This window comes from Acipenser ruthenus, chromosome 2 (genome assembly GCF_902713425.1).
Source record: "Acipenser ruthenus chromosome 2, fAciRut3.2 maternal haplotype, whole genome shotgun sequence".
Lineage (NCBI taxonomy): Eukaryota > Metazoa > Chordata > Actinopteri > Acipenseriformes > Acipenseridae > Acipenser > Acipenser ruthenus.
In genome coordinates, this window is record NC_081190.1 from 13,468,940 (window position 1) to 13,483,164 (window position 14,225).

At 35.5% G+C, this 14,225-nt stretch overlaps 2 protein-coding genes across 2 annotated transcripts; both read right to left on the bottom strand.

Moving 5' to 3' along the window:
- Nucleotides 1–821: 821 nt before the first annotated feature.
- On the bottom strand, nucleotides 822–3,309 carry LOC117403941 (C-X-C motif chemokine 11-1-like). The gene is made up of 4 exons (XM_034006444.3): nucleotides 3,163–3,309; nucleotides 2,508–2,631; nucleotides 1,875–1,964; nucleotides 822–1,138 (listed from the first exon to the last, which is right to left on the bottom strand). The coding sequence occupies exons 1-4, from the start codon at nucleotides 3,221–3,223 to the stop codon at nucleotides 1,120–1,122; spliced, it is 294 nt and encodes a 97-aa protein (XP_033862335.3). The 5' UTR covers nucleotides 3,224–3,309; the 3' UTR covers nucleotides 822–1,119.
- A 6,168-nt stretch (nucleotides 3,310–9,477) lies between these two features.
- Nucleotides 9,478–12,670, bottom strand: LOC117403829 (C-X-C motif chemokine 11-1-like). The gene is made up of 4 exons (XM_034006270.3): nucleotides 12,499–12,670; nucleotides 11,538–11,664; nucleotides 10,667–10,756; nucleotides 9,478–9,930 (listed from the first exon to the last, which is right to left on the bottom strand). Exons 1-4 carry the CDS (start codon nucleotides 12,554–12,556, stop codon nucleotides 9,867–9,869), a joined length of 339 nt encoding a protein of 112 aa, XP_033862161.3. The 5' UTR covers nucleotides 12,557–12,670; the 3' UTR covers nucleotides 9,478–9,866.
- Nucleotides 12,671–14,225: the final 1,555 nt, after the last annotated feature.

A 14,225-nucleotide genomic window follows, 5' to 3' on the forward strand; every position in this document is an offset into this window, starting at 1 on the left:
TGCTAAGAAATAAATAATAATAATAATAATAATAATAATATGTAACAAAAGCAGAACTATTAACTTGCATGATCAACGAAAAAAGAGTTTTGTTGGTTTCCTTTACTTCCAAAATCTGCATGAGGCTCTGTCCTCATAGAAATGAAGATTTTAAAGGATATTTCAGCCACTATACAGAGCCAATATCCCTCTGTCCTTCTTACTGTCAGTTGGTTTATTTCTAAACATAAAGGGGTCCTTTCAATTGATCTAAATGGGGGTTGATCAAAACCACTGCTGTTTAAATTAAAAAAAAAACATTTAAAAAAACTACAATATGAACATAATTTTAGATATTTGATTTAACATCATGTTATCAAAGAAACTACAAAATTATTTTGCAAAAGTCTACCGGAAGCTATAATAGCAGTACAGTATCTCACGTTAGATTTCAAAATGTCACATTTTTCTATTTTTGTCAGTTTTTCGTAAAGTATATGGAAAACTACAAAGCGGTATGTAATTCAATATGTCAGTATGTCAGCAGGTTTCATTCAGGTTTTATATAAAGCAAAATTATTTCATTCTATGGGGTGATACAATTCTTTTGGTCATAGCTGTAGAGGGAAAAGTTAACAATTTTTCTGCTTCTAGTGTTTTACTGGAAAGAGGAAATTGAGCAATGCCCCTGAAAATAGATTTTAGTACACGTTTCATTGTGTGTCAACCAGTCAATCTATTGTTAAGCTTAATTAAACTTAAGAGTAATACTGTACTAATAAATATTTAGAAATGTATACAGTATTTTGTATGTAGAGCAGAGTACAACAGTTTACAACCCATTAAAATGATCAATGAAAAGTTTATTGCCAGTATTTATTAGATGTACAAGTTTATGTATTCCATATATATATTTATGTGGAATATTTCCAGAATTAAAGACAGTTCACAATTTTTTTCTTATTACACAGAAACTTAAAGAAAATAAAGATAACAGGTACACCACTGCACTCCAAGAAGCCTTCATGTCATTGCAGAGAAAAAAGAACATCATTTATTTAATCTTGCAAAAATGTATATTGTAGCATGGTAGCTGCGGGAAATCAGGGGGTGCTGAAATCACTGGCACACAAGAAGCCTTCATTTCTTTGTAGATGACCTATAAAAAAGTGCATCATTTATTTAATAATAATAATAATAATAATAATAATAATAATAATAATAATAATAATAATAATAATAATAGTAGCAGCATGGTTGCTGGGGGTGAGTTGAATATGTGTAAAAAGTATAGTGTATATAAAGAGTACCAGGGTATCAATTTTTAAAAGCAAATTGAGGCAGAGCTGACAACTTTTGCCTTTAGAATATACTACTGTATATTGAAAGGACTTTTTTTTTCTTACAGTATGTTAATTTAACGTCAAACTGAACTATGGGTTTATAAAGCAGTTGGAGTAAATTACCATGAGGTATATTCTGTCTGTGCTTTAATGAAAACTGCCCCAGAAGCAGATCTACCTCAGACAAAATAGAAAAACAGTTTATGCTATGAAATTGTATGCCCTCTGTTGGTAAAAGAGAGTACTGCAGATAATTGTGTGAACTGTAATGTGAACTGATTTTTTATGTTTCCTCTTGAATATATTGGCATAGTCATTAAATAAATGGTAACCAATTATAGGCCAGATTTATCGACTCCAAAGTGCAGTTTGCATCTTTTTTTAAGGGAAAATCTCACTTACACTAAAATATATTTTTTGTAGCATCTAAAGCTGTATTGCCCTTTCAAAAAAAGGTGGCACAGATTGTACATTGGATTATGTGTGACTGACCCTAAATGTCTTTTAAGGTGTTCAAAGTGTCATTATAAATAAAAACTGAAGTTACTGTACCCTTTCTGGATCATTCTGCCCAGAATTCTCTTCACTTGCTTTGAATCTGGATTTAAACACAGCTTCTCATTTGTTTCTTTCAATGTAACACTGACAGAAGATACAAAAATATACAATTATAGTAATAATAACAATAATTATAAATATAATGAAAAAAAAAACATAATAAATATAAGGGTACATGCATTTTTTCCCCCAAAACAGTGAATATCGAAATGTATTATAATTCTGAAAATTATTTCACAAAATAGTATTATATTTAGCGCTTGTAAATGTGGTTTACCATACCGCAACAGGAAGAGAAGTCTAATATAACTCATCTAATAGTTTTATTAGGTTAACTTACTATGACATTTAAACAGATACAACACAGTGCCAGCAAGATATTTCATAAGCTGTATATTGCTTTTAAGAGATCTTTTTTTATATAAACAGATTCCATTAGGGTTTATTTGGAATGTCATAAATTGTAAAGAGGTATTTTTTTTTCTTTTTTTTTTTAGAAACAGATTCCATTACAGTTCATTTGGAATGTCATTCACTCATAACAGTCCAAACAAACTTGCTCTATTTGCTGTTAGGTCTAGCGAATGTACTGCTCTGTAGATATGATGCTCAAGGTTATTTACTCACACTATTTCAAGATGATCACACTTCGGACTCATAGGAAACACCTCCAATTTCTCAATTCGATTGGGATGAATGGAATCCTTTCTGGCACCAATGCAAAGGCAACGTGTGTTTGGTAATTTCATGCCTTTAAAAAAAAAAGAGAACTGTATTATGCAAATGAAAAGAAGGTAAAGAAAGCTGTCCTGGTTAAACATATCTCACAGTAATCTGATCATTGGGTTAAAAGTCGAGTACAGTATGTTACCCAAGGGCTGTGTTTATTGTCAAGGAATTCTGTGTATTATTTTGTAACATTTTTGTGTCATGATTACATTTCTGTACCACTATAACCAAATCTAGTCCTGTCCCTTTCCATTCCACCCATTAACTTCATTTATTTATTCTGACGGAGATTTGTACTGGCTGATCATTTCAGTACAGTTTGATTGTTGGCCGCTGCCAAACATACTACATCTTAGATGCATGCCTTGACGTTTCATTTAATAAAATTATTTCATTTTAAATCATACATTGAACACATTTTCTGCAGTTTTAAATGATTGTACATGTACAAACATTCCAATGAAGAAAATCTCAAACTAAACTGTACGTCCCACCACTGCAGAGTCCGTTTGAGACAGCTGATAAAATAGAACAATAGAAACGTGTACTGTACCGTTGACAAGCGTTGCACTCAGAACCAGAGTGAGAAAAAGAACTCCACTGGTGCTATACATTTTTTTTTCTCTAGATTTGTTTTCACAGATTTGTTTAGTTGTTGTTACCACTTCCTGTTGTGTATGTACTCATGAGAAAGATGGACTGGGAACCTGCTATTTATAACCATCCACAGCTTTCACTTTTGACTTGTTGTTGATGAGCCTGGAATTCACCTGCTCCTGAAATTAACATGTTGTTATTCCCCACCTAAAAACTCCCCCTTGTTGATTCAGGTCCAGGAGGTTGTGGTTCTGGAATATCTCAAATGTATTTATTTAACCAAGATAGACCCCTTGAGATATACTTCTCATTTACACGGGGGTCCTGGCAGGAGAAGGCATTAGAACATTATAAAATCAATAGCAAAAGTAGACAACTCATTCAACAAGACAAACAGTTGGTCATGGTCATAGTCAGTATTTACAGGATTTGCAACCATGGTCAGATTTATATATATATATATATATATATATATATATATATATATATATATATATATATATATGTGTGTGTGATTGATTTAAAAGGGTATTGTGAAGAGGCTGTTTGTTTTATGTTCGAAGGCAATGAGTTCCAAAGATGAGATCCGTGATATAAAAAGGGATTTTACAAGTAGGCACATCATTTGATTTGCATAGGTAGAATTACAAGTCTCTAACAGGGATGTAAGGTAACTTGAAGCATTTCCACTGTTCACTTTATAAACTAAACACAAAAAGGACACCTATTTAATAGGTGGCAATAGTAACACATTAGGGCTGCTACAATGGTATGAGCCATTGGTGTTGCCCGTGCAGGACTGAACTAATGAGAACGTTTCTTCTGGGCAGACAGTATTTAAATGGTATTACAATGCTAATTAATACTCTTTGGTATAGCTTTGAAAATGTATTAACCTTGGGACCTATTTTCCACTGTGTGTTAATAAGAAGGCATAACTTATTTAATTCAGCAAGATCAAAAAATGATGCCATAATAACACTTTCTGTAATTTCACTGTAATTAAATAAGCCTACATGTATATTTTCAAAGGTAGCTTAATTTTGGAAAAGAGAAAGAAGTGTGCATCTCTGTGTGTTCCTGGGATCCCTGCCTGCTTGAATTAGGGTGAATAATAAATACTGTTGGCAGTCTGAGTAAAGGTTTGCTGGTTCAATCCCGGTCATCTCTATGCTGTTCATTTAGGGAACTGAAAAGCTGAAAAGAGTTTCCTCTGCACTGCTGTGTAATCTACTTGAACGATGCCTGTGATTTTTTATAAATGTGAAGTGTTGCTTCAGCATTTGAAGGAAGTAGTTCTGTAAACAAATTTCACTTCCATGGTGCAACTGCATGTGTGAAAATATACTTCTTAAATTGCATCTTCATAATGCTGACTTTTTATACATGTAATGAGTCATGGGATTTCAAGATGGAAAACACCTGTTTAGAGCAGCCCTCCTTCATTACATACTGAAGGTAAAGACTCTTATACAGCAAGGGCCTGGCATCAATAACATCATTACCTAGTTTCTTTATTTGAAGTTGCTGTTTACTCACATTTATTAACTGTATTGGGGGATGAGACAATTACACAGACAACCACTATCATGCTGCTTGTGAAGTCATTGAGATCCTTATTTCTCATGATTGTTTCTGAATAATTGCACACAACTCTCAACAGCTCCACATGACCACATACATTTATACAATGTCTTTCTTGCAGTCACTCTCTTTATTTACTTATCTTTTTGGCCAGTCAGTGTAGCATTTTATTGGTTGCATTTACTTTAATATGATAACTTTCAATTTATTTTTCATTTCTAACCAGCTGAATTAACTACCTGACTGTGCTTCAAACTGGTACAACAACCTGCTTACACACCTTAAGCTGGATTTCAGTCATGCTACAATTCATCTGAATAGCACAGAGAAGCCTCATAGTGAATAAACTGGTTAATAAATAATTTCAAACTGGCACAACAACCTGCTTGCACACCTTAAGATTTAGCACCTAATTAGAGAGAAGCTTGATCAGTTGTGGTTTAGCTCCTATCTATTGGAATAACATTCTATTTTGATAATCATGACATCATTCACAGACTTTGAGAAATAACAAGTTTACTGCACTGTGTTAAATAAGCATTGTCAAATGTTAAATAGCACTGTAGCAACTTCCACCCGTCAGTACACTGGCATGTGTGGAGTTAAGGGGAATGGGAACTTATGTTACAGACACTTTCAGAATCACAGCCAAGATGTGTTCCTTATCTGAACTGTTTATATCCAGAGTTAACCACAAGGGGAAAGAGTTCCTGCAAACATTTTATTTATCTGATTTCACATGTAATCCATCTCAAATCTGTCACAGAGGGCCAAATTATTATTTGACACCATCTATTTTTGGGTAAATGAAACATTTATTGTAATAACTGTAATCTATCGCTGTGACGTCACTGTAATCGATCGCTGTGACGTCACTGTAATCGATCGCTGTGACGTCACTGTAATCGATCGCTGTGACGTCACTGTAATCGATCGCTGTGACGTCACTGTAATCGATAGCTGTGACGTCACTGTGATCGATCGCTGTGACGGCACTGTAATCGATCGCTGTGACGGCACTGTAATCGATCGCTGTGACATCACTGTAATCGATCGCTGTGACGTCACTGTAATCAATCGCTGTGACGTCACTGTAATCGATTGCTGTGACGTCACTGTAATCGATCGCTGTGACGTCACTGTAATCGATCGCAGGCCATGGCAGTGACGTCACAGTCTTATTACACACACTTGCATGGCAGTAATAAGACTGTAAGCTTCACCAAGCTCTATAGGAGAGTACAACTCTCTATATAAAATAGAGCTATTAACTCAATACACTGTTGACACCAAGTTGTAGCCTGTGTTTTACAGCTGGCAGGAATGTCTCTGCTTCAGCGCTTCACCTAGTTACTATTAGCAGCTTTAATTATACTGATCCAACTGCTACACTTCTATTTGTGTCTTAAATTATTCTATTACAACAACTGTTTCATTTACCCAAAAATAGTGCAAATGGTGTAAAATTTAACACAGTGCAGTAAACTTGTTATTTCTCAAAGTCTATGGATGATGTCATTCTTGTCAGAATAGAATGTTATTCCAATAGATATGAGCTAAACCACAACTGATCAAGCTTCTCTCTAATTAGGTGCTAAATCTTAAGGTGTGCAAGCAGGTTGTTGTGCCAGTTTGAAATTGTTTATTAACCAGTTTATTTACTATGAGGCTTCTCTGTACTATTCAGACGAATTGTAGCATGACTGAAATCCAGCTTGCTTGCTCTAGGAGTTTTTTTCCTTACATATTCCAGCTCACTCAGGTAGTTAATTCAGCAGGTTAGAAATTATCATATTAAGTAAATGCAACCAATAAATGCTACACTGACTGGCCAAAAATAAATAGAGAACAAATGCAAGAAAGAGATTGTACAAATGTATGTGGTCATGTGACATGTCATGTGGAGCTGTTTTGAGAGTTGTGTGCAACTATTTAGAAACAATCATGAGAAATCATAAGGATCTTAATGACTTCACAAGCAGCATGATGGTGGTTGTCCGTGTAATTGTCTCGTCCCCACTGCGTATGATTTTGCTGATTAAAAAGAAAAGCATGTGTATGGTATAACATGAGGTTTGATAATTAACAATAATAGTATGTTGCACTGGAGATATTAATGAAGTGTCATAATATTAATGGGTATTATACAACAATTATATAAAAGGGTTCATAATTGTAAAATAATACAGATCATTGTAATTTTTTAATATAATTTGAAATGTTGATCTAAAATGCAAGGCCTCATTCCCTGTGTAAAAGCTGTATCCACTGATGGCTAATATGTAGCCAACGATGATAACTCAAAATAGCCAATAATACATAATATTGGATTTGATTACAATCTTCTGTACTTCACCGATTAAGAAATGTATTATTTTGTGTTTTGAGAGCTCAGATTGCAACCCTGTCCAACAGAATTAAATGTTAGCCACAGATAACTTTGTACGTGTTACTGTGATTTATTGTCCAGACTATATTCTGTTTAATGGTATCTCTGTTTGAGACCCGTAATAGATACAACAGCAGTTTATGTTCATTTAAGTAAACTGGACTTGAGTAAAGAAATTGTTTATTTGGCCCTAAACCTTTATCATTAAATTGTTTACTGTAGGTTCTTTAAAACAACCCCTTCATCTACAATACAGTCCATTAAACTTTGTTGACCTGTGAAACAGGGGTGTCCTGTTACTGCGTGGGTATCCACTGAGAGACGAGAGAGACACAGAGGGTTTGTAGTTGAAAACGCCGCTCAGGCGTCCAGGTTTTATTTACAGACAGGCAGTTGCAATGATTGGTAGCCACCAAGGACACAGTAGGACACACACAGGTGTACATACAAAAAATACAATACAAAACACTGTGGGTAGAGTGCTGCTCCCACTAAAAGGGAGGTCCCGCTCCAGGAACTTTTTCCCTGCACAAACTAAACTAAAATATTGTGGGATTAATATTCTCTAAATGAATCCCTACCTACGGTGCTAAGGATTCCCGTTAAACATACAGTGGTTTCACTGCCCTTGGTTCTTCATGCTGGTACACAAAAACAGAACAAACAAAAGCAGAACAAAGGACTGGCTTTCCAGACCCCTTTTGAAGGCATGTGAGTTAATTAATCAATAATTAGTCAATTGACACCTGGCCACCTGTTGCAGATTGGGTTTCAATTAGGCAGGGAGGGAAGTCTAACCTCCCAGCCCTGCCATATCCAGTACACACTTTGTTTTTTTCAAAATAAACACATTTTATTTCTAAATCAAACAAAAACTGTCTTATTTATAAACCACCACCACAAATACACTATTTACAAGGACAGACCTCAGCCCTGCCACAGCCTGGGATAGAGTTAACCCCATAGAGTACCTTACAGGCCTGTACTGCACAGTGGCTTTCTGCTTATTGTACAGCGGGCATGCCTTCTCTTTTAATGCAATATCTCATGGGGAATTTTTAAGGGATCATCACCAATATTCTGTGTTTTATTATTGGCTTAACTGTGTTACATTAAATGTGTTACTGACATTAAGGATGCTAAATGAAAGTTTAGCCTCTTCCCATGGTACAACTTCAGCATACTGAAGAAGCTTACCCGTAGCTACCAGTATTTTCCTGCTGAAAGTTGGCTTTCTATCTGCACCCTGACATAACTGACTTTTGGCCTTTTTTTCTTAATTGACCCAGTAGGTTGTTCGAAGTCATATTTAGGAAGCACTCAAACCAGCACTGTAAGTGAGTGCTGACAGTTCTGTTTCTGCGTATGGCCGATAGCCTCTGAAAGCATTGGCACTTGTTTTTCTTTGTCGTCCTTATCACAATGTTTTGGGTACAGTTTTAAATAAAAGAACATAATTGCAAACACACTGGATAGTGTATTAATATGTGCACTTTATTATGACATCCTTCATATATGCAGAAATGCTGAAAACAAAATACATTGGACAGGCTGCTGTTGCTATGGACCTGTTGTGAAATCCAAACTGTACCATGTTATTGTAATGCAGTGTAACTAGTTTCCCAATTAAAGAGAGTGGCAGAGAGATTCAGCTTGTCATCCAGGACAATCGATCAGCTCAGGAGAAGGAAATGCAAGACTTTGCTGGACTGTGTAGTGGAAAAGGTGCACTCCGCTTCTTCAGGACTAACGCTGAATTGTTTACCGGGGAGTATTCACTATTACCTTTGGTGGTGTACAAATAGTATTCTCCATTAACTGTTTCAAACAGGGACTGTCATTGATTGACTGAAAATCGTATTAATTTTTGAGAGCAGAGACATCTATTGGTGAAAAGAGATACGACAGATGAGCTGGGACACTGTTTCCACGTCTCCTTAGTTGTGTGGGCTACTGTGTCAGACTGACAAGTGCACTAAGGCATGTATTAAACTTTCCTTTACTTTGGATGTTATGGTTAAAATATTTTAAATAGGCAGGACTGAGATTTAGATGTACTGATTTTCACTGAGATTAGGGTGATTGATACTGACAATAGTGACTGCCCTGTAGGAGTGTGTGTTGGTGCGCCGCCCCCCCTCCGGTGATCACAATAAAGACACTTTGTTGAAGACACTGTGGCCCCTCCTCATTCCTCAGTTTCACAGCCCACAATGGCTAGTTTATAACCATCTGTAACAGGGTAGCATTGCAGTCAAGGCTGGTCAGCAGCAGGAAAGCAAACCCAGACACAGAAGCTGCAGTTTTAAGCACAAAGCAACACTTTAATTCAACACAACAAACAAAAACAAAGAAACAAAAGCACAGGGGCCAAAATAAAAGGACAGATCTGGACAGAAACACTACTGTTCAGGCTGGGTGTTCACCTTCACATCTCAACCACTCACCGCAAACTCCTCCACCAAACAAAGGACTTAGCTTCCTTTTTATACCATGTGGCTGTGACTTGATTGATGATCACCACACATGTATCTGCCAAATTTAAATATAAACACACCCACACTATTTACTTCCGCCATGCCACACCATCTAATTTGCTATTACTTTCAAGATATAAATGAATCCTTTAGATTGTCATACGACACATCCCTGGAAGAAGAATGATGGTGCACAGAAACTCATGCCACTCAATGGGATAAAAACGCTTTTGTTTTCTTCCCTTGTCTTCTCTTTGATTGTTGTTTGAGTCCTCTGAAAAGAAATGCGGATGTTAAACAGCCACACATTCTGCACATGGCATAATAATTATTTTATCAGATTAACAGGAATAGTTACGAACAAGAGAAAGCCTGACCATCAATACTTGTCTGGTTGGTTGATCCCAAGACTTCATTAATTATTTCTTAAAGGATGCCAATGGCAATCAACATGGCTTGGTAATATATTCCATATACTCCTCACTCTTTGTATAAACATATGGTTCAGTTTAGATATTAAAAAGTGTATTCTTGTCTACCAGAAGGGTTTGTACCAGAATTAAACAGTTAGAATGCATGAGGCAGTAGTCTGCAGAGTTGAAGACAGGAGAGGAGAGGAAAGGACTCGTGGAGTTTTATTCTAGAGCTTCTTTTTGTTTTCCTTTTCCTTTTACCGTGCATTTGTTTTGTATTTGCAGACAAGCAGTGGCTACCTTCCGTGTACAGTACACTGATCTGTGAGCAAGACTACCCTGGAGAGACCACTGCTCTATGGAACAGCTTCAATGCTTCAAACTTAACATTTGTGTTTCTATTTTTTTGTTAACTATTTTAGATATTTTTTCTATGAAACAAGAAACAAACCTAATTTCACTATTTTTTTTTGTATGTAGTTGTGTTAAAAAGTGTCTCAATACACCACCCCCTGGATTGCTATAAAGAGCAGCAGTATTTAAAACTACAAAGTACATATCAATGAACTAGACCCTTGAGATCTAACAAAAACATACCGTTTGTTTAAAAGCCTATCAAGAATCTTCTTCACCCTCTTGGAATTCGGCTTAAGACATACTTGCTTCCCAGTCTTCTTAAATGTGGCACTGTCATCAAATAATGAACAAATACATTTTTCAGATACTCTTTTTTCCTAGATTGTCATATTAATAGCTAGTCTTCATCCTACAGTAGAAAGAAGATCACAGCCAAATGACTCCTAACTTGTTTAATGAATAATGCATAAAGGGCATGCATTTTTGCTGTATATTTGAATGATTTATTTGTTTTTGAAGCTTCTAAACAACATTCTTCTCTTTCCTTTGGCACGCACATTTTCTTCAAGAGGCAACAAACCAAGCTACTAGACTGTTCCCTTTGTTAATATAATTTAGTCATGCAATTCATAAGCCAAATTCATTGATAAACACACAAAAAAAGTACACAATAACTGAATATCTATTTATTTCAAATATTTAACAGTTTCTTTAAAAGTTGTTTTTCTTTTGAAGTATCTGGTTTTCAGATGTGTTTTCTAAAGTTAATTCTAAGCATCTAACGTTTGAATACATTACTTCCAGTAATTATCAAATATAAGGCGTAAATTACTTTAAAAAAAGACTGCAGTAAAAAGATGCAGTACCGGCAAAGAATACTGGAGACTTAAGCTCTTAAGGAGGTGAAACTTTACAAAATGAACACAGCAGACAAGGCTACTGGTTTAACTACACATACGCACCATTACCCCAATATTGGACTTTAAAGGAGCACAGATTTTCAATGAAATTATAGTAAATAAGCGCTGTACAAACTTTGTAAATTGTGTGTAATGTATGTCTATTTTTTTCTTTCAGAAACTGGACTATAATACTTAGAAAAACTACTTACATGATTTCAACTTGGTCACAGGTGATACTCTTCTGAAAAACCTGTATATTGCGAATGAGTTTAGTTTTGATAAAATGTAATCCTTTTCCAATGCAAAGACATTTCTGACCAGAGGAAACAATTCTTCCTGGAAAATAAAAGGTTGTGTCATAAGGCATTGCATGATCTAAGGCCAGACATTGACACAAGTGTGTTTTATTTATGCTTTTGTTTTATACAGTATATCCAAAGCAATAGCACACAATCGCCACACTCTCCCCAGGTAAATCTGATTTAGCTTGGAAGCTAACATCAATTTTATATCACCAATGATATGCTGTGCTAAGGAAGACTACCAGTTCAACACCAATGTAATTTAAAAAACATTGAGACAGTGAGTAACCACATAAGATGACTCTCCTGGAAATACATGTGAATTCCGGTAATGATTTTAGCTTATTGTCATGGTAATAACATGAAATGACATTCTGTGGCAATATTTTACAACAGGTGGATTTGCTCCTAATTAGACAAGGCAATATTTCACTATAAGGACTTTTCAGATACTCGTATGCATTAAAACAAGTTATGTTGTATCCTTAAGCTCAGGTAAATACTGTGGGGGGCTTCTTATGAACCAACATTAGTTACATGGGGTTCGTGCCAGGTAAGTTTAGATAGCAAAGAGCATATTTATTGTAGTGAGCTTTGACATCAAAATCATTTACTTCACTTTTTTTTAAAGAATGGAAGTCTAAAAGTTAAAAAAAGTTGTTTTTCCTAAATAAAGAGCATACCTTTCCTTCCCATAATTCGGGTTCAAAGCCATTTCATTTTTTGTTGGCTGTGGATCAATATCAAAACTTAACTACAGCTGCACAAGCACAGCACTTCACAGTCATGTCCTCTCTCTACACAGTAACAGTAATCGTCCCACATGGATGAGTTTTGACTACATGAAGTATTAAGTCATGATGCTTACCTTCAGTTATTGCAACCAAAAGAAGAAGAGCACAAAGAGCAACTGCAGTTATTTTCATCTTTCCCCCAGGGTGAGTAGAATAGAAATGAGAACAACAAGCCACCTGTACTGTAGCGCAATGTGCAACTTTCACTTTTGCTTTCCAACAAGGTCAGAATATTTGTTTTTAATTAAGCTGGAGACATAGGAATGTGTAACCATTTATAAATAACCTTGTGTAAGATTTAAACTCACATAAACATTTTTTTATTTGTAATTCTTTGGCTAGCTTAAGTGATAAATATCTGAAGCAAATGGAATCGTGTAACCGGACCGATGTAGACTATTATGAAATTATGAAAGATGTAAACATCAAGTGCTGTATAAAACAGGCTTATTTAGAGACCTTTGTTGTAGCGGGATGAATGAAATAAGGACTACAGCCTGTCTCTGGAGCACAGGTAAATATTGCCTTCTGTATTTTCCAAACTGTCAATAAAGTTTTTATTAACTTAAACCTTATTATATTTGAGCAAATACTTTGGGTCAATCTACAAAATAAGACTCACTTATGTGAGGCAGTTAACAGAATGGACACACTGGGACTTGGACATTCCAGTGCCTGCAGCCTTGAAGATAATAATAATTCATTTAACTATTTATCTGCCAAGCAGTTTAAAAAAAAAAAAATACATAAAAAGGTTTATTGTGTTTGTGCAGGTCTGCAAGGTAGGGAGGGCGCTTCACTGTAAAGAAAAAATAAATAAAAATGTCTTGAGATATTTGAGGAAACATTTCCATTATCCAAGGATACGTTTCGTCTGTCCTGGAAAAGCTGATGTTTCCCCTTTTCTGCACTTTCCCTACGATGATACCTGGGTAACTTGCGGTTTCCTTAAGCATAGGAAATAGTTCTCTTTGCCTGGGTAACACTTCTCATTCATTATTGAGTAAGATATTGAAGAAAACTGGACAAGTGATGGCAATGAAGAAGTGGATCCCCTTGATGTATATTAAAAGTATGTGTACAGTAAATGTAATAACCTCCTAGAATTGCCTGAATAACTCCCATCTATAGGTAAGGTACTGCCAAGCACTGAAACAATGAGGGTGTTTCTAGATACAAAAGAGGATTCTGTTCTCAGTGAATTATTGGCTTCATACTCTTGTAAATTCATGTATTGCTGACACACAGCATATTCAAAATGTAAGCTCATGTGGTGTTGACGCATGTAATCTTTCTTGTGACCTCAGATTCTGTTTGCAATGGAAATTTCAGCTCGATGCCAAAGGACAGAGTCACTGCTCTGTGAGTCGCTCACTCACAGTCTATAATTAATCTATATCTCTGTTAAAAATGTAGTTAGCAGAATGGATGTCTGGTGGTCATTTCAATCAATCAAATTTAATTTGCTGTATATAGCGTCTTTCATGCCAAGGCATCCCAAAGCACTTCACAATAAAAACAAGTATACAATATAAAAAATAAAAACATCAATATTAAAACAGTCAAAATAAGTACTTAAAAAAAAAAAAAAAAACCATAATAAAAACAATCTAAGCAAGCAATAAGACCCGACACAGATGGCATTACACGACATGGTAAAGCCCAATGTGTCCGGTCTTATTGCTTATATACTTCAATGTTTAAGCACAATTATCTATAATTTTTATTGAATTTATTTAAGTTTTTTATTTAGGTGTCCCTCTTCCTTTCCAGGCCTGGGGCAGTTGAGGATGGAATGGCC